The 25,051-nt window shown below is 44.0% G+C and overlaps 1 protein-coding gene across 1 annotated transcript; it reads left to right on the forward strand.

The window, feature by feature from the left end:
* Window positions 1–2,423: 2,423 nt before the first annotated feature.
* Bx42 (Puff-specific protein Bx42) lies at window positions 2,424–24,825 on the forward strand. Its single transcript, XM_080277437.1, has 9 exons — window positions 2,424–2,442; window positions 5,828–5,987; window positions 11,323–11,511; window positions 14,295–14,432; window positions 14,877–15,046; window positions 19,295–19,364; window positions 21,401–21,595; window positions 22,542–22,726; window positions 24,050–24,825. The coding sequence occupies exons 1-9, from the start codon at window positions 2,426–2,428 to the stop codon at window positions 24,594–24,596; spliced, it is 1,671 nt and encodes a 556-aa protein (XP_080133563.1). The 5' UTR covers window positions 2,424–2,425; the 3' UTR covers window positions 24,597–24,825.
* The last annotated feature ends 226 nt before the right edge of the window (window positions 24,826–25,051 follow it).

Here is a 25,051-nt window from a genome sequence, read left to right on the forward strand (position 1 = left end):
GTTAGTTTGATAGGTGATGTGTTTGATGAGCTGGGGGCTGAAGAACCTGTGAAAATACTGCTGGGGACTCTCTACATATGAAGGTGCCTCGTGGTTGTAAGTGGGCAGTGGGGGATTGTTGATGTCCTCCTCCTTCCAGGTTGTGGGCCTCTTTTGAAGGGCACTCTTGGGCCTGCGTTTGGGCTTGCCTGTGCTCTTGCCCTTGCCTTTCCTTTTGTCCTCCTCTTCCTTCTCCTCCTCCTCTTCTTCTTCCTCCTCCTCCTCCTGAAACAGTGGCCTGGTACACCTCCTCTTCGCGGCGGGCTCATTGCTGGGGCCTGGGGTATCCGGGTCGTGTGGCTCTGGCACATAGTCAGGGTCTTTGTCGTCGTTGTCGTCCAATGCTTCATCCTCACTGAAGTTGGGGTCTAGCGGAATCAGTGTCTTCTGCTGGGTATTTTTCCTGCCACAGAACGTGCCACAACCGAGCTGGAAAGAAAGAGAATAACAGTAGGAACTTATTTATGAACTCATAAAATGGCATGAATTCCAACCAAAATTGGCCATAGGTTCCCTATGAAGGATGAATTCCAGCAAAAATTGGCAACAGGTTCCCCATGAAGAATGAACTCCAACAAAACCTGGGCATAGGTTCACCATGAAATTGGAAATTATTGATGTAACACTATTCATATCTCAAAAACTCCAGTATATGCCTCACAATAACAAATAAATATGTTGAGATCGCAAAAGAATGTAATATCACTTTTTTTTCACTATGCAACTATGAAAAAGTAATACAAATTTGGTCATTACCCAAGGTGTGGCCACGTGGCATGCTGATTTTTGTGACTATTATCTACGTAATTGTTGACATAGACCTTTAAATGTTAAAAGTACAATGTAAACAATAACAAAACAATTACAATCCTTATTGGGCGAGGTGATTATATACAATCAACTGGCAAAATCAATATTTATAGATTAACGGGCGAAGTGTCTATATATAATCAAATGGCAAATTCAATATCTATAGCTTACAGGGTGCATATCCAAAAATGATCACTCACTTTTTCACTGATGAATTTCACTAAGTTATGCATGTTCCAAGTGATTGACACCTATATATATATATATATATATATATATATATATATATATATATATATATATATATATATATATATATGAGGTTAAAGTACAACTATTCAACTGTATAATATCAGGGAATCATCAACTTACCGACATTATGTAAAGAGAGAGAGAGAGAGAGAGAGAGAGAGAGAGCCGTGGGCGTGAGGACCACAATCGCAAAGCACCTTCCTCCTAGAGAGTCTGGCCAGCAACTGATGTTTGAGTCTCTATTGTGCCAATCACAGAGGCGGAGGAGACCGTGACGTCACCCTCGGTGGTATCCTGAAACCTCGTGATTGGCTGAAGCTCAATGACGTAGTGGTGCACACACACCGATACACGTGGGGGCGCCATTTTGGACGCCCACTTTAGTGCTCATCAATGTTACGTCGCCCGGTAAAGGGTTCTGATATGGGCCAAACTTCGTAAAAGAGTTGGGGATTAGTGTTATAGCTTGCTGAACTTTGAAGAAAATAGACGTTGCATGTCATATTGTGGGGGTTTCAAAATTTGATGTCCAATCCAGCCAGCCAAGAGTGGAATCACCCTCGATTTCATGATGTTGATGTAATACTCTTGATATTACGAGAGGTCTCCATTCAAGATGTCCATCTTTATTTAAGGTTTGAAAATGCTCGAGCCCTCGAACCCTTTCCTCAGGGAGACATTGGGTTCTAAAGAGCTAATTCTCTCTTACTACAATAACACCCCCCCCCTTAAAGACTATCTCTATCTATCTATTGCCAGACGCCTCAATCCCGTTTGGGGTGGCCACAAACAAATCGCCTCCAAGTCGCCCTGTCCCCCGCCATTTCACTCCCCTGCTCCCAACTCACACCCCCCTCTCTCATATACCTCTCCACCCCATCTCTCCATCTAACCCTTAAAGACATTTTGGGTTTACCCGTGAATATTTCCGTTTTTTATCGCCTCGTAGCAAATGTACCCTAAGCGAAAGTGTAGAAATTTTTATTAGTGCTTTAATTGAGCAAAAAATTGCCTAAAGAATAAGCATTACTTAAAAATAAAATTTATTATATTTTTTTTTTATATAGGGAGATTGATACACGCTGCAGTGAAATATGGCGAAAGAACCATCAGCTTGCTTTGGAGAGGAAGCGTACGAAAATGATGAAATATGTATTTACATTATCAAAATTTGTTGCAAATTTAAGTATTTATTCTAACTCTTCTCACATTTTTTAGTTAATTATTACAATTCTCTGTTTATAATCTTATTCAGTCATAAAAGAGTGTTTTTTAAGTGACAAAACAATGTAGTTGGGGTCAGACGCAGCAAGTATCAACAAAGATGGTGTCGCTAGCAGAGTAAGATTTGCATTTTCTTTATTTTTGTCTCGTATTTGGCACTTTTGATGAATAGTTCTGATAAGGCAACCCAATTATGATGTGTAGCTACGATAGCAATAAGTTTCAGCACCTAAAGTTCAATACTATAAAACATTGTGGGCGGATTATGGACTTTATTAAAATCCCTCGAACTTGTGCACTTGGGGAGAGCTTGTGTTTGCCATATATTTACAGTTTCATGGCACGAATGACAAAAGTTTAACGTAAAATAGGGCAAATAATAAGTTCCTCCATCTACCTGTATATAATCAGTAGTTATCACTCTAAACCCTGTATGTGTACTAAAACTACCGGTAAGATATGAATGGAGAGAGCACATAACCTCATTTAACAAGTGGTAAATATTTAGCAGACTGCACAGCTAGAATTAAGTAGTTTGAAGTGTTTGCTGTTTATATCTCATCGTTTGTTGACACTTTCCTTCTGTGACACTTCCATCACAGATTTCCTCCTCCCCGTTTCCCCATGAAGTCATTAATTCCTCCCAGTAAATGTCATAGAAAAAAATAATGTCAGCAAATGGTGAGGTATAACCAGACAGATAAATGTACAGTTTCCTTGAGACAGTAGAAGGACCTTACCAATTCAGTTCATATTCATCCAGTTTGTTTTCTGTATTTTTCTGACTTTTCAGGGTGGTAAATTACCCTTTCCTGCTAAAGAATTTCCCTTTATATTTCATCAAGTTCCTTAAGCCATACCTGTGGTGGTTTGTTCCTGGCGTAATGGAAGAATCTTACGAAATATATTCAAAGGTGGATTTAGTTTCCCGACTTCCCAGCTAGATGCTAGGTTAGGTTAGGATAGATTGAATTATTAGATACAGTTGTGCTAGGTTAGGTTAGATTTAAACACTTTGGTTAGGACAGTCCCTTCTGCCATTACGCTGATGAATCAAATGAGTTGACACAATGGAACATACCCAAAAACAGCTGGGAAGCAGATTTTGCGTGAAATGTGTATTTACCACCCCAGAAATAATCAGAAAATTATAACAGACTGCCAGGAAGAAGGAGAACTGATTTGAGGCAAAGAAAGCATATGTTTACCTAGAAAACACTTCAGAACGGCTTGTACTCTGGTTGAAGTGGCTGCTAAATATAATCCAAACTATATCGAATGATGACACCATGAATATTAAAAGGGATTTGAAGATCGGGGATAATGTGGGGTTCAATAGGTAAAGGAGTTGAGCATAAATTTCCTCTATGGCCATAATACTTAATAGCATTTTAATATCATGATTTTGTGTGCTAATGTAAGGTTCAAAGTATGCCTGAGTTGAGTCCAAAGATGCTTAGGTTTTGTCTGTGGCTTTCACTGTCGGGAGTTTGGATGGTTAGTTATGGTGTATGTTAGCCTGTTTAAGCAAGCCATCTAAAAAAGACCGAGGATGAGGTGGAGGGATGGAGTTGATAGGTACAGTATATGAGGGAGGGGGGAGTGAGCTGGGGGGAGGGCAGTCAAATGGTGGGTGACAGAGCAACTTGGAGGCGTTTTGTCTGCGGCCACCCTTTGCAGGGTTAGGGTGTTGGGCTATAGATAGATAGATAGATCTGAAGGATACCAAGGTTTAACCGAAGGTCCTGTGAATTATAGGATACCAGAGTAGGCTGCTGTGGAAAACTTGGCTCATCATATTTCCAAATTTGCCGAAACTGCAGAACTCCCATGCATAGAATTTACAATTTTTTTTATTCTATTTTTTTTTATAACTACAGTATAACCTAATAATCATAGTGATTTTAAAAGTTGGTGTGTAATTCTGAAGATATTAAATATGCATTCTCATCATTTTTTCATGCAAATCACAGCAGCCAGTCATGTCAGGCTTTCAGGTTGATTTGGGTCTATGATCAATGCATCACCAGGCTTTTTTTCCCTGCTGACCTAACCTAATAGGACTTACCCTAACCTAACCTAGCTTATTTTAACCTAACCTGACTAACCAAAACAGTCTGAGGACAAATGGATTTAGGGTCAAAATTAACTTACTATAATCTGTAGGAGAGGGGGAGAGAAGGAGGGAAAGGCCAAGGATGAGGTGGAGGGATGGAGTGGAGAGGTATATGAGAGAGGGGGATGTGAATTGGGAGCAGGGCAGCGAAATGGCGGGGGACAGGGTGACGTGGAGGCGATTTGTTTGTGGCCACCCCATATAAGGGATTAAGGCGTCTGGCAGTAGATAGATAATCTGTAGGATGCCACCATAACTGCAAGCAAGCTTAGCTTAGTGCTGTTAGTAAGATATGATAAGTGTTATTTAAGTGGAATTCAAGTGTATAAATGAGTTGTACAATATTAAAGTTAATCCCTGTCATAAGATTTTGATCTCTTGTTAATGGCAGCTCTCTTGCAGTTTGTTCCCAAAATTTTAGGACTTTTTTTTTTTTTTTTCCCCTAAATTCAAATTCATAATCAGTAAGTTGGCCCATGATACCCTTTTTTTCCTCCCATTGTGACTATCATCCACTCACTTGATGTAGCTGCCTACTTCCTTCACCATTATCATTCTTTTTCAGAGTCTGCCCTTCTCTCTTCCTATTTATCCCATCTTTCATGTCACCTTTTATTACTTTTCTTTCCTTTTCTGGTGGTTTTACATTGAGTGACAAGTCTAATGGTGTCCTGTAAGCCAGGAAACCATTTGCAGTGCTGGGTGGTAAGTTGGTAACCATATAACCAACCCACTCATGTTCCCTACTTGTCATCAAGTGGGTTGGCGGAGGGTTAGTGCCCCTCCCCATAAAACAACTAACACAAAGTCAAATGGCCACCCCTTACGGGATTATGGCGTCTGGCTATAGATAGATAGATAGCCTAGATAGATTTCATTACCCACTTCAGACTCTGCCCTTTTGAGGAGGACTTAAGCCTTATGGGAAGTGGAAAGGGGGGGGTGGCAGACACCAGTCACTCTTGTAATCATGATTAAAGTCACACGGGAAACAGTAGTGGATGATGGTTGCTACCATGTTTTACAAGTATTGGATAGCTATGGTTTGTTGTGTATGGAAGCTGTTTGCTTATAAAGTAGTTGGATTAGATTAGAGTGAGTTTGGTTGTTACTACATCCAAGATTTGGAAGACTATAACCCCGGCCACACTAATACATTGTAAGTTAGTTTACCTCACCTGAGTTGTTGTTTTATAACCAATGTAAATTGTATCTTACCTGAGGCTTGCAGTAAGTCCCTGTGCAGACCTTCATTGTGCCTTATATGAGGTATACCGCTCAGCAAGGGTTGATAATGGATGAAAGCTTGTGTACGGTATGATATATTTCACATGGCACTCCGTTGACGTTTCTTCTTCACGTGTGCATTTTTGCAATCCCTACCAGCATCCTACCACCAGTGAGTGGAGCAATTTGGGACCGTGAGAGTGATGATCGGCGGCGGCGACAACTGGCACAGCAGCAACAACAGCAGGCTCTGGTTACAGCATCACGAGCAGCCCCACCATATGGCCACAGGAAGGGATGGCTGCCACGGTCACAGGAGGTTAGTGCACAGATATACAGTACGATCAATCTTTATACGATCAGTTCTCCCTGAACGTAATCCAGTTGTATAGCCAGGTTGACCTGTAGTCGGATTTGTAAATTACAACATCGTATTGAAGGGGTTAATTTCAGTATTTGGGGGATGATATTTTCACAAAAGAAGAAAACATACTATGAATGGATGAGAAATAGGGGCATGGAAGAAGTTGAGAGGCGGAAGAGAGAGTTATATGTAGAAAGAATGAGGTGAAAAGATCAGTGAGAGAGAGTAAGAAGAGAGCGGATGAGGAATTTGGAAGGAATTTGAGTGTAAAGTGGAGGGACTGTAAGAAAATGTTCTGGAAAGAGGTGAAAAGAGTAAGACAGGGTGGAAGTGAAGTTAGCAGGGGAATGAAAGATAAAAATGGTAGATTACTAGTGGAGAAGGGAGAAAAAGTGAGCAGATGGAGAGAACATTTTAAGGAATTGTTGAACATAGAGGATGGAAGTAATGCGAGCATAAGTGGCTGGGGAATGGCTGGGAGAAGGAGGGAGGTGGGAAGACAGGAAGAAATCAGTAGGATAGAAGTTGTGGAAGCAATGAAGAAAGTTAAATCGGGGAAAGCCCCAGGAATTGATGGAGTGTGTGGTGAAATGCTGAAGCATGGGGGAGAGATAGTAGTAGAATGGATGTGGAAGATGTGCAGATTGGCCTGGGAGGAAGGTAGAGTCCCGGAGGATTGGAAGTCAGGTATAATTATTCCCTTGTACCCCTGGGGGTAGGGGGGTTTCAAGAATACTCCCCCAGTATCCCTGCTTGTCGTACGAGGCGACTAAAAGGGTTGGTGGTGGGTTAGTGCCCCACCCCGTAAAAAGAACTAACTAAAAAAGCAAATAAAGCGCCTCGGACCCGGACGGACCATACGTTGACGACTAAGGAACGGACAAAGGACATTCTGAGAGTAGGAACGTGGAATGTGAGAGGAGTGAATGATGAAGTGAAAGAGAGAGAGATTGTCCAGGTGCTTGAGGATGCAAAAGTGGATATATGTGGATTGACTGAAACTAAATGGAAAGGTGAAAGGATGAGAGAATGGGAATACGGTGTAGGTATTATGTGCGGGAGTCAGTGAGAATGAGAGGGCAAGAGAGGGAGTATGTCTGATGATAAGCAAGAAGTGGAAGGAGAACATAAGAGAGTATGGAACAGTGGATGCAAGGATTGTATGGGTGAGGATGAAAGTAGGTATACAAGCATGGGCGATTGTATGTGTGTATGCTCCAACAGAGGATCGAGTGGCAAGAGTGAAAGATGAGTTTTGGGCGAGAGTAGAAGCATGTATGGACAAGTTTGAGAGGAGCGAGAGAGTGCTGTTGATTGGAGACATGAATGGCAAAGTCGGGAATGTACGAGTGGATGGAGTGGTTGGTCAGTGGGGTGTGCCAGCGGAAGTAGATGGGAATGGTAGTGCTTTGGTGGACATCTGTGCTGGTAAGGGGTTGGCAATAGCCAACACCTACTTTTGTCATAAGATGATCCACCGGTATACATGGAGAGTAATGAGGAGGATGGATGGTGAACTTGTTGAACGAAAGGCAATGATAGACTACGTGTGTGTGGATGAGCGAATGAGAAGACAAGTGTTGGATGCAAGGGTGTGGAGAGGGTGGGGGAATGGAGTCTCGGACCATCACTTAGTGATGGCCAAGGTAGAGCTGCAAAGAAAGTGGTTGAGGAGGCGAAGGGGAAGACAGGAGGAAGCAGCTCCTGTGAGAAGAGTGGAGAAATTGCAAGATAGTGAGAAGAGGACAGAGTATAAGAGCATAGTGGAAGAAAGATTGGGAAGGTATGAGCTAGAGCAGATGGAAGGGGTGGAAGACGTATGTAAGATATTCACGGAAGAGATAAGCGCAGCGTGTGAGGCGGTTTGTGGAGTGAGGAGGAGATGCAAGGGTGTGCAAGGGACAGCATGGTGGAATGATGAGGTGAAACGAGCTGTGGAACAAAAGAAGAAGGCATATGGTGAATGGTTGGCGAGTAGAGGTAGGGGAGAAGATGAGAGAGAGAAGAGAGAGGTATATGTGAGCAGGAGAAGGGAGGTTAAGAGACTGGTGAAGGAGAGTAAGAAGAAAGTGGATGAAGAGTTTGGGAGGAATCTGAGTGTGAAATGGAGGGAGAGTAAGAAATTGTTTTGGAAGGAGGTAAAGAAAGTAAGGCAGTGTGAAAGGGGAAATAGTAGGGGAGTGAAAGATAGGAATAATAGATTGTTGGTGGAGAAGAGAGAGAAATTGAGGAGATGGAAGGAGCACTTTGAGGATTTGTTGAATGTAGAGAGTGAGAGCAGTGTGAGTATAAGTGGTTGGGGAATGGCTGGGAGAAAAAAGAGATGAGAGGAGGGAGGAAGAGATCAGTAGGTCGGAAGTAGTGGAAGCGATGAAGAAGATTAAGCTGGGAAAGGCCCCAGGAATTGGTGGAGTGTGTGGTGAAATGCTTAGGTATGGGGGTGAGATTGTTGTGGAGTGGATATGGAAGTTGTGTAGATTGGCTTGGGAAGAGGGAAGGGTTCCAGAGGACTGAAATCAGGTATAATTGTTCCTCTGTACAAAGGAAAAGGGAGAGAGAAGTATGTGGTAACTATAGGGGTATTTGCCTTCTTAGTGTGACTGGTAAAATATATGGTAGAATACTCATTGATAGGGTTAGGCATATGACAGAGGAGCTAGTTGGAGAAGAACAAGGGGGATTTAGGAAGGGAAAAGGGTGTGTAGATCAGATATTTGTTCTAAGATGTTTAGTGGAGAAGTATCTAGAGAAGGGAAGGAAAGTGTACGCTGCCTTCATGGACTTGGAGAAAGCTTATGACAGAATAGATAGGAAAGGTATGTGGAAAGTATTAAGAATATATGGAGTGGAGGGGAAATTGTTGAGTGCTGTGAAGAGTATGTACGAGGGAGCTAGGGCTACGGTGCGAGTGGATGGTGAGCTGAGTGAGTTCTTTGATCTCAATGTGGGACTGAAACAGGGGTGTGTAATGTCTCCTTGGCTGTTTAATATATATATGGATGGGGTCATAAAGGAGGTACAAGGTAGGGCAGTGGATGAATGAGGGTGAGATTTGGAAGCTTCCGGTGTTGCTGTTTGCTGATGATACAGTATTGTTGAGTGAAGATGAATGGGAGTTGCAAGGTTTGGTGAATGAATTTGGGACAGTGTGTAGGAGGAGGAAGCTGAAAGTTAATGTAAACAAAAGTAAAGTTATGGTGTTTGAGAGGAATGAAGTCACAGAGTGTGCAGTGAGGTTGGATGGTGAGGATATGGAGAATGTGAGTGCATTCAAGTACTTGGGTAGTGTGATGAGTAAGGATGGAACTTTGGGGGATGAAGTACGTGAAAGGGTACAGCAGGGAAGGAAGGTTGTTGGCACACTGAAAGCAGTGATGAGAAATAGGGAGGTGAGTATGGAAGTTAAGAAGTCACTGCATGATGGTATTGTGATCCCTACCCTGACTTATGGAAGCGAGGCGTGGACCTTGCAAGAGGGGAACAAGTCAAGAGTGAGAGCAGTGGAAATGAGTTACTTGAGAGGAGCATGTGGAGTGACATGGAGGGACAGGTTGACGAATGAAGAAGTGAAGGAACGTTGTGGGGTAGATGTGGATGTGGTTGAAAAGATTAGGAGAAATACACTGAGGTGGTTTGGACATGTGGAGAGGTTGGAGAATGAAAGACTGACTAAGAGGGTGTATGTAGGTGAGGTGGAGGGAGGGAGTGGGAGGGGTAGACCGAGGATGAGGTGGAGGGATGGAGTTGAGAGGTATATGAGGGAGGGGGGGGTGAGTTGGGGGGAGGGGAGTCAAATGGTGGGTGACAGAGTGACTTGGAGGCGTTTTGTCTGCGGCCACCCTTTGCGGGATTAGGGCGTCGGGCTATAGATAGATAGATAGATAGATAGACAAAGGAAAAGGGGAAAAAGAAGTGTGTGGTAATCATAGGGGCATTTGTCTTCTTAGTATAACAGGAAAAGTGTATGGTAGGATACTTATTGACAGAGTTAGAGAAAGAACAGAGAAATTAGTTGGAAAAGAACAGGAAGGCTTTAGGAAAGGAAGAGATTGTGTAGATCAGATATTCATTCTTAGATCTTTAGTGGAAAAGTTTCTAGAGAAGGGAAAGAAGTTGTATGCGGCTTTCATGGATTTGGAGAAAGCATATGACAGGGTGTATAGGCAAGGATTGTGGAAAGTGTTAAGAATATATGGAGTAGATGGGAAGTTGTTGAATGCTGTGAAGAGTATGAATGATGGTGCGAAGGCTGCAGTGCATGTGGATGGTGAACTAAGTGAATTTTTCTCTTTGAAAGTTGGGTTGAAACAGGGATGTGTCATGTCTTCATGGTTGTTCAATCTGTACATAGATAGGGTAATAAAAGAGGTACAAGGTTGGGTAATGGATGTTGGAGTGGCCCTTGTGAGAGAGGATAGTGTTTGGAAACTCCCTGTACTGTTGTTTGCAGATGATACTATGTTGTTGAGTGAAGACGAAGGGGAGCTGCAAGGCTTGGTGGATGAGTTTGGGAGTGTGTGTAAGAAACGGAATCTAAAGGTGAATGTAGGGAAGAGTAAAGTGATGGTCTTTGAGAGAGGTGAAGTCAGTGAATGTACAGCGAGGTTGGATGGTGAGGAAATGGAAAATGTGAGTACGTTTAAGTACTTGGGTAGTGTGATGAGTAAGGATGGAGGTTTGGAGGGTGAAGTGCTTGAAAGGGTACAGCAGGGAAGAAAGGTTGCTGGTTCTTTGAAAGCAGTGATAAGAAACAGGGAAGTGAGCATGGAAGTGAAAAAGTTACTACATGACAGTATTGTGATACCAACTCTAACGTATGTAAGTGAAGCTTGGACGTTGTTGGAAGGACACAAGTCAAGAGTGAGAGCAGTGGAAATGAGTTATTTAAGAGGAGCCTGTGGAGTCACATGGAGAGACAGGCTGACGAATGAGGATATAAAGGGAGCATTGTGGTGTGGATGTGGATGTGATAGGAAGCGTTATGAGGAACATATTGAGGTGGTTTGGCCATGTGGAGAGGATGGAGGTTGAAAGACTGACAAATAGAGTGTATGTGAGTGAGGTGGAGGGGGGAAGAGGGAGGGGGAGGCCGAAAATAAGATGGAGGGATGGGGTGGAGAGGTATATGAGGGAGGAGGGTGTGAGTTGGGAGCAGGGCAGTGAAATGGCGGGGGACAGGGCGACTTGGAGGCGATTTGTTTGTGGCCACCCCAAACGGGATTGAGGCGTCTGGCAATAGGTTGGTAGATAGATATTTTCATAATGTAATAGTCTGATGTTTCTGTTTCAGGACTTTGGGGATGGTGGAGCATTCCCTGAGTGCCACATTGCCCAGTACCCTTTGGGGATGGGCAAGAGTGGTGCCGGTGAGGGTGGAGGGGGTGGAGGGTCAACGTCCAAAGCCCTGGCGGTGCAGCTGGACGAGAAGGGCAAGGTGAAGTACGACGTGCTGGCCAGACAGGGACATGCTAAGGATAAGGTGAGAACAACACCCAGTTTCATGTATCCCTAGATTACCTTCTGTACTTCCAGTCTCTTCTAGTATTTGAGCTATACTTTATCCAAAATAACTTGCCAAGGCAATGGTGTTTTACACTGGGAAGAATACCAACATAGATGATGCAGTTTAAATATTTTCTTCTCCCAGAACGAGAAATAAAAGTTAAGCAAGTGCTGCTGCTCCTGTGTACTAGGCATCGTACAAGGCAGGAATAGGTGCCTGAAATCCTGCCTCCTTATACTGACATAAAGTGGCCTGGCCAACCAACACCATTTGGTGTTTCCTAGAAAATATTAGGCCACTGTGGCAAAAACTGAAAATGTACAGTAATAATTGACACCTCTTACATCAAAATATAGTTTATATTTATCCCCTAACGGTTTGGCATCTCTCCATGTAGCTTTAATGACCATCATAAATGTAATGGCATGGATTTGGCAAGGTTCCAGAATATTGAAACCAATGACTATGATTCATTATCAGGAGTGGGGACTGAAGATGTATTTCATCTTTCTAAGTATTATTTTTTTCATTTGTTTCCACCAACCCTCAATTGGATTGAGGTTTACAGTTTCCAGATCACTGCAATGTCTCAACATTCTTTTCCATATAGGCCTATGAGTTTTTAACTTTTTTTTTTTTTTTTTCCCCATTATGGCAAAGGCCCCTTCACGCTTTAAAATTTTACATGCAACAGTCTAAGATGCAAGCAGTAAATAGTCAGACACCTTTAGGCAATGTTCACTGTTAATTGCTTAGTTTCTAAGTAAGTATGCACTCCACCTCAGCCAGCATCACCATTGAATCACACCCATACTATGACACTGTTGAACAGAATGGTTGATGGCACTGACAGTAGACTGCAAGTCATAACAGTTGGCACCCCAATGACCATTCCATCTTTCCTCGCATTCCTGGGATACATTTAAAAGGAAGACTCATCAGACAATATCAGTTTACACCACTGTTCTTTTGTATAATGACTATATCTTGACAGAATCGATGAGTAGGCATTGTAAGAAGTTTTGCACCAGTATTTTTAAAGAGGAAGCTGAATGTTGGAATAGACAGAAATGAAGGTGTAGAGACTTATCATTAGAGCATCAGTGAAAGAGAGCTGAAAAGAGCGTACAATGCTGTGAGGGAGATTAGCCTAAGAGATATTAGCAGAGTGATGCTAATGGAGAGGGAAGAATAAGCAGGTTGTGGGATGAGGCCTGTTTGGAGACCTGGATAGTAATATAAATAAATTAAAGGATGTTGTCACGAATAAAATTAAAGCAATATACCGTGTATGATCATCGAATTGAAAAAAATGGCAAAATATCATTGGAATGCAGGTGTTAATGTTGGAAATATGAATGTGAGATTGGTACGGTAATGTTTATGGTATGTTTTCGGTCTTCATCACATCTGAGAACAACACTGTCAGACTCCCGTGACTTGACATTTAGCTGAAATCTTTTGACATTAGCTAGAATGAAATACTGTACTGAGAATTCTATCTATCTATTGCCAGACGCCTTAATCCCATACGGGTTGGCCACAAACAAATTGCCTGCATGTCGACCTGTCCCCTGCCATTTCACTGCCCTGCTCCCAGCTCACACCGCCCGCTCTCATATACCTCTCCACTCCATCCCTCCATCTCATCCTTGGTCTCCCCTTTCCACTCCCCCACTCCACCTCACTCACATACACTCTCCTCGTCAGTCTCTCACTATACTGTACTGTACTGAGAATGAATGTGAGAAATACTGTACTGAGAATTAGTGTGAGAAATAGAGATATAGTGATGATGATTACAGTAGATGAGATGGAGGGATGGAGTGGAGAGGTATATGAGAGAGGGGGGTATGAGCTGGGAGCAGGACAGTGAAATGGCGGGGGACAGGGCGACATGGAGGCGATTTGTTTGTGGCCACCCCTTATGGGATTAAGGCGTCTGGCAATAGATAGATAGATAGATAGGTAGATTACAGTGGATGTTGCATATGTGGATTGTATACTTGAATCTGGTTGAAGGGGTTTGTGTGGGAACACGGATTATGAGAATAATGATGATGATGAGTTTCCTCTTTCTACATGGCTCGTATTAATGAGGGAAATAAAGAGCACAGGATTTCCTCATATAAGTCAGGAAGGATGGAGAGTGAGAGACTGACGAGGAGAGTGTATGTAAGTGAGTTGGAGGGGGAGAGAGGGAGGGGGAGGCCAAGGATGAGTTGGAGGAATGGAGTGAAGAGGCATATGAGAGAGGGGTGTGTGAGCTGGGGGGAGGGCAGTGAAATGACAGGGGACAGGATGATATGGAGGCGATTTGTTTGTGGCACCCCTTATGGGATTGAGATGTCTGGCAATAGATAGATAGACCTAATGTTTTAAATATCACAGGTTCTTCCATAAAGCTGGTACTGTACTTTAACCTGGAGAAACTGATTGATTAGCAAGGTACAGTAGATCATTAACAGGCAATTTTTCTGTACATTAAATTGCTATGGATTTAATCACTAAAAAGAACATTAAAAGGTCAACTTAGAGTCTAAAGTCACCCGTAGGCAGAAGGATGAGGAAAGATTGAAGGAAAGAAAAACAGAAGAGAATGGAAGGAAAGAAGGATGGAGGAGATGAAAGGGCAGACACCCGAAAGCATTACTACATCGAGTGAGTGAATGGTGAGCGCCTCCACCTACCACATTCAACAAGGACTAACTGTGTGAAAATGATGCTGTTGATGTTTAATGTGTTTTTTGTCTCTGCAGATTGTGTACTCAAAATTGACGGACCTGCTGCCGTCGGCCATCACTTCCGAGGATGACCCAGAGCTGCAGCGGCCCTCAGCAGAGGAAATTGAGGACACCACAGAAAAGACACGCCAGGCCCTTGAGAAGCTTACACAGGTACAAAATTGTATCATTAAAAGAAAAAATGTATATATCAGTGTCTTTCATGTAACCCTCAGTGAGTTATATGGACCCCAGACTTACCTTATTTCCTTGATGATAAAATAAATTGTTTGGGGGGGTTTAATAGCCTGACTTCACTGTCACTGTATGAATTTGTTATCAAACGTGTGATGTAATTATTAATTTACTCAAGAAGATATTTACAAGAATACACTTCAGAAGTACCGGTACCCAATATTTAACCCCTGCCATGCTGCAGACCTCATATGAAACACAATGAAGGTCTTTATGAGCCATTCTGCAAGCCTCATACAAGGTACTGTTTACATTGGTTAGAAAACAGTAACTGATGAGAGGTAAACTAGCTACCTAACAGAGAATCAGTGCATCAGGGGTTAAGAATACAAACACTTCCATGACTGTATAATAAACTTTCAGGGTAAGATATCATCGGCAATGCCAGTACGGTGTGCAGAGAAGCAGGCGCCGGCACAGTACATCCGGTACACTCCATCACAGCAGGGAGTCTCATTCAACTCAGGGGCAACACAACGCGTCATCAGAATGGTGGAGCAGCCTAAGGACCCCATGGAACCACCCAAGTTTAAGTAAGTGTGGAAGATTAAGTTCAGGTAACGTGGATGGGCTACAGTGATCCCTTGGTTGTTGCATGTAACTGGTACCGTGCCTAGTGCATGATAATGAAATTGCACAATAACGAAAGCATAGAGCGTATGGGATGTATCCTAATTAATACTGGGCACCCCGCTTGTAAATCCAGATTTTCCCATTTACAACAGTTTAGCCTCACTGAATACAGTATATACATACTGCTATGGTAAGTCTGAGAAACATACATAGGCATGGTTAGGTTAATAGAAAATGATGAAAAAGGGATATTAAGGAGGAAACTTGTACCATAGACGGACTTGAGATGGGCTTGAGGTAAGGGGGTCTGAGGCTAGGGGGTGGAGAGTTAATTGTCTCCAACCACCGGGGATTAATGCTTTGAGTAGGGCCTCATCTTTGAATCTCTCAGAGACATTAGAAACTACAGATTTTGCACCATCGGTGTTAGCAGAAACCAGCTCAGGTGCGCGATAACAAAGTTTTGTAACCAAAAAATGTGCGATAATGGCAGGAGTGCAGATTTTCATGTAGCAGTGATAACGAAAATCTCCGTAACCAAGTGTGATAACCAAGGGATAACTGTACAGTAATCCCTCTGCTTTCCGGACATCCCCACTTACCGGACATAATTGTCCCAGGATCCAATATTCCCAAAATGGTCCGGGGGGGGGGGGAATCCCGCCCGTAATTTGAACTTGGCGCAAGCGACAGCTTTGTTGTGGTGCGTCATTCCTCCGACATCTGTTAGAGCGCCTCTGCATCCTCCCCACTTTCCGCCTGTCTCTTGTCCTTAATAAACGCTCATCATCATGGCTGCCCACGTGCTCGCTTTTGTGGTGGTGCCTTACCTGCTGCAGGCACTCCTGCTGCTCTCGTGCCTCTCCTTCGTGTGTGTGATGATGGCCCCGCCGCCTGAAAAGAGGAAGAGAGTGGTGTTGACTCTGGAGAAGAAACGGGAAATATTGGAGAAAGTAGATGCGGGATGGTCTTCGTCATGCATCCTCTGTGAGTTCAACCTGGCCCGGTCTACTTTGTTTGATATTAAGAGATCCCGAGACAAACTCATGCAGTACACGGCTGACTTCTCCTCGAAAAGCAAACGCAACGTGGAGAGGAAGATGATGGTTACTCCCAAGTTTGCTGAAGTTGACCGCTCCACTTTCATTTGGTATCGACAGCAACGTGCTGCTGGTGTGATGGTACGTGGTATGGAGCTGAAGGCTGCTGCTGAGAAGTTCGCAAGGCTTCACGACGCCCTAGACTTCAAGGCATCCGGGGGTTGGCTCTTCGCGTTTAAGTTACGGCATGGCCTTACCAACTGTAAGTCTCATGGCGAAGCTTTGGACGCTAACGAGGATGGAGTAAAGGAGTTTCAGCACAAGGTGAAGGGCTTGATCAACAGGGAGGGCCTCATTCTCGGTCAAGTCTACAACGCTGACGAAACTGGTTTATTCTATCGCTCTTTGCCTACGAACACTCTAGCCAAGGAGACGGAGAAGCATGTACCTGGCCGCAAGCTCTCCAAGCAACAGCTGTCAGCTTTGTGTTGTGCCAGTGCTAACGGCGTGCACCGGCTTAAGCCCGTTATTGTTGGCTGTGCAAAGCAGCCTCGGTGTCTTCGTGGGGTGATGGATGTCCTTCCTGTCGTCTGGTACCATTCCATGAAGTCATGGTTCACAGCCCAGATCTTCAAAGACTGGTTCCACCGCCATTTCGTCAAGGAGTTCATACATTACCAGACGGAGAAACTGGGAATCCCACGCGACCAGGTAAAGGCCCTCCTTCTCGACAATGCACCTGCCCACCCATGCAACAAGGACTTGGTGGCTGAGAATGACCGCATTAGGTGCATGTTTCTGCCACCTAATACTACTGCTCTCATCCAGCCAATGGACCAAGGAGTGATCGTGACAACGAACCGCCTATACCGACGGAAGTTCCTGGACGAGGTGATGGTTGTTCTCGAGGACGAGGACGAGCACAGGGAGGGACGGGACACGCGAGGCCAGCGGACTTTGAAAAACATTCGCCGCTACAACAAGTCTGCCATTTACAACTGGGCCAGTGCATGGAAGGAAATCCTTATCAAGACTCTAGAAAATGGTTGGTCTCATCTGCTTCTCGGAACGGATGTGGAGTACGATTTCCTAGGTTTCGACGTGGATGACTTCCATGCACGTTTACGTGCGCACGGCAACAATGTTGATGTGGACGAAGTGCATGAGTGGTTGGATGACGACGAGGGCGATCCTGGGTATCAGACCCTGTCTGATATCGAGATCGCATCTTCAGTTGCAGGTGTCAGTACCCAGCTTGAAGATTCCGACGAGGATGGCGACGATGATGCGGACTCCTCTCAGCATGACACAACTTCAGCCATCCCCAAGTTGAGCACACTCCGGGAACACCTAGAGTTTGTTCTGGACTGCCTGGAACACCCGGACTGCGACAGGGAGATGGGGCTCTTGGGACTTGTGGAGGAAGTGCATGCTTTCAGGCAGCGCATCATAAATCATCAGAATCGTCGTTTCTTGCGTCAATCAACGATTGACAGCTTTTTCAGGCCCGTGATCCCTGCTGTGCCCGGCTCTGGCTCCACTCCGTTGCCTCCCCAAGACAGGCCCTCATGCTCCGAGCCACAGCCCAGCACATCAGCCACGGTGGAGTCACCGCTCGAAGTGAGTTTGCGTTTATCTTCCGAGTCATCTGCAGTGGGTATGCCATCACCACGACCCAGCGACGCACCCCTAGGTCACCTCCCAGCGATACTCTCAGACTCTGACAGTAATTAAACGGCAAGAACTTCTCCACTAGACCACGCGGGAATTTAGCGTTGTGCAGTTAAAGAAAAACAGTGCATACAGTATTGTTAAGAAATTAGAAATTTGAGTGAAAAGACAAAATTTTTGGACTATATTTAGTGTAAATAAACTTGTGATTTGTTTTGAAATTGGTTTTATGAGTGGAAAGACTTAAAGTGCAGAGTGCAACACTTATTAAGTTACAATGGAGCATAAGTAAGACAAGAGTGCGCAGTGTGAAGAGAATGGACTTCTGAGTGCGAATGACTAAGTTAAGTGCAAGACTTCATGAACAGTGTACTGCAAGTGCTTCAGGAAATCCTTCTTACTGTCAGAGTCTGAGAGGAGGCGGTTATTCATCGAGATGACTAGGGACTTGCTGTAAGTAGGCAGAATGTTTCATACTGTACTGTACTGTATTTTCCATACTATACTTAACTCAAACATCTCATTTCACTCTTTTATGTCCCTTATTGGTGTAAATATGTAGTGTCTTAGGTGCTATGCATGTGCAGTAGGAAGGTGTTTTTCTGAGTTAGGCTAGGTTAGGGTCCATAACTACCAGTCCAGGAGCCAGGGACTTGTAAGTACCCAGAATGTTTAATATTGTATAAACCTTCCTCAAAAACCTCATTTTATGCTTCTTTTGCATTTTTTTCAGTCTTTTATGTCCCTCATTGGTGTGATTTGGGTCTTAAATAGGTGCTATGCATGTCCAGAGGGAGTTGTATAGGTGTTTTTCTGAGTTAGGGTCCATAAGTACAAGTCCAGGAGGCTGGGGCCCACTATCCGGACAGGACCACTTTCCGGACATGCCTTTGGCTCCATTATGTCAGATATTGGAGGGATTACTGTATTTTTAATTTGTTTTTGTGTAGACAGTCAAATACAACAACTGGAATGCTAAATGGGAGTGAATAAGGTTGCTTCCTCCTCCATTCAGGTGCCACCTCACCGGAGTTGATAACGAGCATGTAGGTTGTTGTTGTTGACCAACCCCAGTCTATCTGGCTGAATATACCCATCAACCTCAGGCAAACAGTCACCCCTCCCATGCAGTGAACTTATGTTCCCTTGCAGTGGACAGTGCATATAGCCTGTTAGTGTTATTGCAGTGCAGGCATGGAACACTTCTTTCCAGTTAGATGTATACTGTGTCCACTTTAAGCTGACTTAATTTTCCATCTTAAATGCTGAGCTGTACTTCTGTTTATGGTGCTTATTGCAAAAAGTGCTGTGGAAAGGATGTTAAGCTGTAGTTTATATTATTCAGTCATTGAGCGATGTGAAGTAAGCTGCTAAGGGACATCAAGATCTGCCAGTTGAAAGTGGACAAAATATGCTTATTATTGTTCTGCATTTGAACAAATATAAGACAGTACCCATATTCTTTTGAAAATTTTATTAATCATGATCTAACTCCAGGATTAACAAGAAAGTGCCCCGAGGACCCCCATCACCGCCAGCCCCAGTCATGCACTCACCCACACGCAAGGTTGGTTAATGTGTTATCTTTGTTTTCGGTCTAACTCTCTCATGATTGGGTCAGCTCTAATAGTTTTTTCCATTTAAGATTAGACAATTTCCAATTTATTCTGCTGAGAGTAAGTCATAAGAGCCTGAGTGTTAAAGTGTCATGAATAATCTGCTGAGCCTGATAGTGTCTTACATGCAATATCTCCATCAGCTATTCTCTCACTTGGTTCTTTATTATATTTTGCAGAGGTTAAGTTGAATAAAGGCAGAATTATAACTCTTGCATTTTGGAGATTGAGAATGCTAAGTGTTACATTTCGTAATAAATATTGTGCTATGATTTGTTTAGATGTGTTAAACATACAAATGATATGGTGATTATGACAGTAAGTAATGGCTATGAAGTGGATGGTAGTTATAATGGTGATGGTTAATGATCATGATGACAAGGTTATTAGTGTCACATTAATCATCATCATCCGGACTTCCTTTCCCACCCTAGGGCAGGGTGAGGATTAGCAATGTCCAGACAGCCCAAATTTGCCCAATCCAATGGGCCACGCTTCCATTCACTCACAATTCAAGCCCCTGGAATCCTGGCTGTATCGGATACACCAAAAACATTCACCACATTCTGTAGCTTCACATAAACATATCTGATAGACTTTTAACTCTTGCATTACACATTTGTAAATGTTCAGTGCTTAATTAAATTTAGTAATAGATACTGTGCCATGATTTGTTTAGATGTGTTAAACATTTGATTGATGATGATGATTATCATAATAAATAATGGTTGTCTGTGGTAGGTGGGGGCGCTAACCATCCACTCACTCAATTTAGTGCCGCTCTTGGGTGTCTGCCCTGTCCTCTCCTCCATCCTTCTTTCCTTCCATCTTCTTCTGTCTTTCTTTCCTTCATTCTTTCCTCATCCTTCTGCCTACAGATGACTTTACACTCCCTCTTTTGTCTTTCATTCCTCCATTCTTTCCTCTTCCTTCTGCCTATGGGTGACTCTACACTGAGTGTCAAGCCAAATGGTTTCCTGTACACCAGGAAACCATTTACAATGCTGGGTGGTAACCATATAACCAAATTTTGGCGCCTGGTGGTTTAGTGGGTAATTATTGTGCTCCAGTCGGATTGAGCTGGTGAAGGTTTATATCCAAGGGGTGGTTGGGGTTGATTGCTCGTGTAATGCCACTCAGGCAGAGTGAGGCTGGTCACTCTCATCTTAAATGTCGGGACCAACTGCCTAACCCCGGGCTGCTACGCTCCTCATGGGGCAATGTAGGATTGGATGATGGATGGATGGAATAATGGTTATGAAATAGATGATGGTAATGATGATGATTAATGATCATGATGACAGGGCCATTAATGTCATTTTACATTGGTTGCAATCAGTGACAGTAGTGATTATAATGATGGTAATGGATGATAATGGTGATGATGATGATAGTTACTAATGATGATGATAAATAATGATGGTTATTGTTGTTGCATAACCCTGGTTTGTCTGATAGAGCAGATCCATTGACCACAGGTAAGATTCTGCTTCTGTCCAACTGATACATAATAGTACATACAGTGTTGGGATCTCACGACCCCTGGTGGTAGACGGCTGCTCACCAGGGTTGAACCAGGCCCCGTCCCATGGCTAGGCACAGGAAAATATGAGGTAGTTTGGCTCCTGGGTGGGTGCCACAACTGCCCCACCCAGGTCGCACAACACCACCATGTATAGGCTCATCATCTGTACCTGAATAATGATGGTGATGATAGTGAGTGATAGAGAATTCATATCATCATCATCATCATCATCATCATCTGGACTTCCTTTCCCACCGTAGGACAGGTTGAGGAGTAGCAGTGTGCAGACAGCCCAAATTTGCCCAGTCCCATGGGCCACATTTCCATTCACTCATCATTCAAGCCCCCAGAATCCTGTCTTTATCGGATACACCAGAAACGTTCACTACGTTTTGTAGCTTCACATAAACGGATAGAGAATTACAGTGATAAAAATGAATGATGATATGTTGCTTTACACAGGTAACAGTGAAGGAGCAGCAGGAGTGGAGGATCCCGCCGTGTGTCAGCAACTGGAAGAACGCCAAGGGCTACACCATCCCCCTGGACAAGAGATTGGCGGCAGATGGTCGAGGACTCCAGTCTGTTCACATCAATGAAAAGTTCGCTAAGTTGGCCGAGGCACTTTACATCGCCGATAGGAAAGCCAGGGAACAGGTGAGCACAGTGGTCTCAGGGATCAGTATATACTTTCTATCTTCAACTGAATTGTTGTAGTTTAGGGAGACTTCACTATGATGGGGGCCAGCAACAGTATGCATAAAGTTCCTCTGCTATGCATCACTGACAGTATAGCCAGAGAAAAGGTGGGCACATCTGGCTAACACATCAAGCAATCAAGCAACATATTAACACTGTCAGTGATGTTTTACAGAATATCACATATTTTAAACTGTAACACCATAACCCATAGCATCCACAGTTCTCAGTATTGTTTGCACACGTGCACATATCTGGTACACTTTCTTTAACTTCTGTGATTCATTTCCACTTTTCTTGTATTGTTATATACGTCTCTGCATCACAAACACTCTTCTCTAATTTCTTCCCTGCCTTAACTAACACAGTACTAACTTTCTTCCCTGCCTTACTGACACAGTATTAAATTTCTTCAGTTACTCCCCATTAATATATTTTTTTTTTACTATTGAACTGTTAATGAATTAGCCCATTTCTTCACTTAAGCTTACTTGTAATGCATTTTAAATTTTTGGATGTTCTCCCCCCATCCCTTGAATTATGAACCAGAAGCATGTTTCACTTTGTTATTTTAGTTAAGACAGCATTTTGCCAGCACACATCCAAAGCATTAGGTGAGGACTACTCCCTTACTCCAGCCATGCTGAACTCGCAATTGCCCTCACCCATCCAGTTTGAGAAGCATGTGGTTTAGAAAGAGAAGATGTGTGTGGAGGACCTACTCTTTTCCCAAGCCTCGCTTCCAAAATCCTCCTAAGCCACTCTTTCACTGTTCTCCCATGTAGGTAGATGCACTCCCAGCTGAGAAGTGTGTGACCAGAAGAAAACCCACTCATAGGAGCTGCTTTTTCCCACTTACTCTCATTTTCCTCCATAGCCTGACTCCCACTTTGCTCGCATGTAGGTTGAGATGCGTGCCCAGCTTGAGAAGCGAATGGCCCAGAAGGAGAAGACACGTAAGGAGGAGCTTCTGAAGGGCCTGGCCAAGAAGGCGAGGGAGGAGCATGCCGGTCTACGCACCACCGCCGCAGCCCCAACCTCAGACGACGCTGAAAGGGACCGAGACAAGCTCAGGCAGGACCGCTCCAGGTGAGACTCATGTTTTTAAAGATTTTGCATTACTTTTATCGATGGTGAGTGAGAGACTGTGCATTACTTTTATTGATGGAGAGTGAGAGATTGACTAGGAGAGTGTACGTGAGTCAAGTAGAGGGGGAAACGGTGACTTTGGATGAGTTGGAGGCATTGCGTCAGTGTTTCTCAACCTGAGGGGCATGAACAGTTTCAGAGAGAGCTTGAGGACTCAGCAAAATAGAGTGCACTCAAGAAGTGTGTGTGTGTGTGTGTGTGTGTGTGCATGTGTGTGTGTGTGTGTGTGTGTGTGTGTGTGTATGTGTGTATTTAGTGTTCATATTCTGCCTGCCCCATGCTTCAGCCTTCAAAGCACACTTTTCTTTGTTTTTGTTTTTTTTTTTTTTCTGGTCTGTGTGTGTGTGTGTGTTTCTGATCTGGTCATTTCGAGAGAAAATTAAGAAATAACAATAGTAATTTGAGAATAAGGTTTTAGAGGCAAATGATGGCAGAAAAATACACTGAGGTGGTTTGGACATGTGGAGAGAATGGAGAATGAAAGGCTGAATAAGAGGGTGTATGTAGGTGAAGTGGAGGGAGGGTGAGATGGAGGGAGAGAGTTGAGAGGTATATGAGGGAGGGGGGAGTGAATTGGGGGGAGGGCAGTCAAATGTTGGGTGACAGAACGACTTGGAGGTGTTTTGTCTGCGGCCACCCTTTGCAGGATTAGGGCATCAGGCTACAGATACTTACTGTAGATAGATAGATGATGGCAGGACATGGGAGAGGGGGGGATATGTGCATCAAGGCTAGGGGTGGTGAGACCCGAAAAGGTTGAGAACAGATGGACTGGGTAGAGAGGTACATGAATGAGAGTGACGTGGGGGAGAAAGGGCCATCTGATTGTGAATGACAGGGTGATGTATTAGCGGTTTGTTCTTGGCCACCCCCTCTGTCTTGTTTGATGGAATGACTTGAATGTGTGGATGAGTGTCTGGCTCATTTCATTGGGCATGCTGTTCATAATTCTCTCCATTTATGCATTCATTTTTCTTGTTTTCTAAACCCTGCCTCTCCCCAACTTTAGGTGGGAAAATGGTCATGATGATGGTGGTTGTGGTGATGAGGATATTGATGATGATGATGATGATAAGGAGGATGAGGAGTTTTCCTATCTATCTATCTATCTATAGCCCGACACCCTAATTCTGCAAAGGGTGGCCGCAGACAAAACGCCTCCAAGTTGCTCTGTCACCCACCATTTGACTGCCCTCCCCTCATCTCACTTCCCCCTTCCTCATGTTATATATTACTAATGTGATATTTCTGTTCATCCCTCAGAGACCGTAAACGTGAGACAGCCATAGCCAACTCCTCTGCTGACAAACGTGGGAAGCTGGCGGCCCGTGAACGTGATGTGACGGAGCAGATTGCATTAGGTCTGCCACAGAATGCTGGTGCCGGAGGAGGCGAGGCGCAGTTTGACCAGCGGCTGTTCAATCAGTCTCGAGGAATGGACACTGGCTTTGGTGATGATGAGGCCTACAATGTATATGATGCTCCCTGGCGCAACACTGACAATCTGGGCTCCGGAATTTATCGTCCCACACGTGCCGCCGAGAATGAGTACGGTGCCGGCATCGAGGAGATCATGGCCGCTAATCGTTTTGTCCCAGACCGAGGCTTCTCTGGAACGGATGCCGGTGCCAGCAGGTCAGGTCCAGTGGAGTTCCAGAGGCCGGGTGCAGTGGAGGAGAAGGACGAGGATGATCTGTTCGGTGTAATTGGGTTGCTGTCTGAGGCCAAAAAAGCCAGCAAGCGAACTGCAGACACAGAAGAGCGTGGCAGCAGCAGAGACGACCGTGACAAGAGAAGGAAAAGAGACTGATGGGGAGGAGGTGTTGGTGTGGCTGAACTCCTGCCCTCACCACCACTGCCACTCACCACAACAGCCACAGTAACATATTTGCCATCCCTCGTATGTTTGTGGTGGGGCAGTTTTCAGTGGCAGTATGTGTGTTGTATGTTTGTCTGTGCCACCAAAGCTGCAAATATTGTGGTGTCAGATAGTGGTAACCCAGCTGCATACAATGTCAAGAAAGTTGGTGAAATGCTGAAATCAGTGCTCACATACAGCCATGTTTTCACCTTGTACTTGCACGTGGTAATAGGACAGCATTATAAGATGATTTACCATTGCGTGGTGTGAAGTAACAGCAGCAACACCATCCTTGTTATCGTACACTTGTTTAATGAGGTGGTTATTTTTTGTTGTATTATTGGTACCTCCAGCTATTGTTATGCACTTTTAGGGATTGTGAAGCCATCAGTGACATCCATATG

The sequence above is a fragment of the Coenobita brevimanus genome, chromosome 69 (genome assembly GCF_032717465.1).
Source record: "Coenobita brevimanus isolate Jiangsu-jjx chromosome 69, ASM3271746v2, whole genome shotgun sequence".
Classification (NCBI taxonomy): Eukaryota; Metazoa; Arthropoda; class Malacostraca; order Decapoda; family Coenobitidae; genus Coenobita; species Coenobita brevimanus.

What these genes read in the sequence shown, in the direction of transcription:
- Bx42 (XM_080277437.1), top strand. An exon ending in ATGGAACCACCCAAGTTTAA is followed by an intron (nt 15,047 to 19,294) that starts GTAAGTGTGGAA and finishes ATCTAACTCCAG; the next exon opens with GATTAACAAGAAAGTGCCCC. An exon ending in ATAGGAAAGCCAGGGAACAG is followed by an intron (nt 21,596 to 22,541) that starts GTGAGCACAGTG and finishes GCTCGCATGTAG; the next exon opens with GTTGAGATGCGTGCCCAGCT.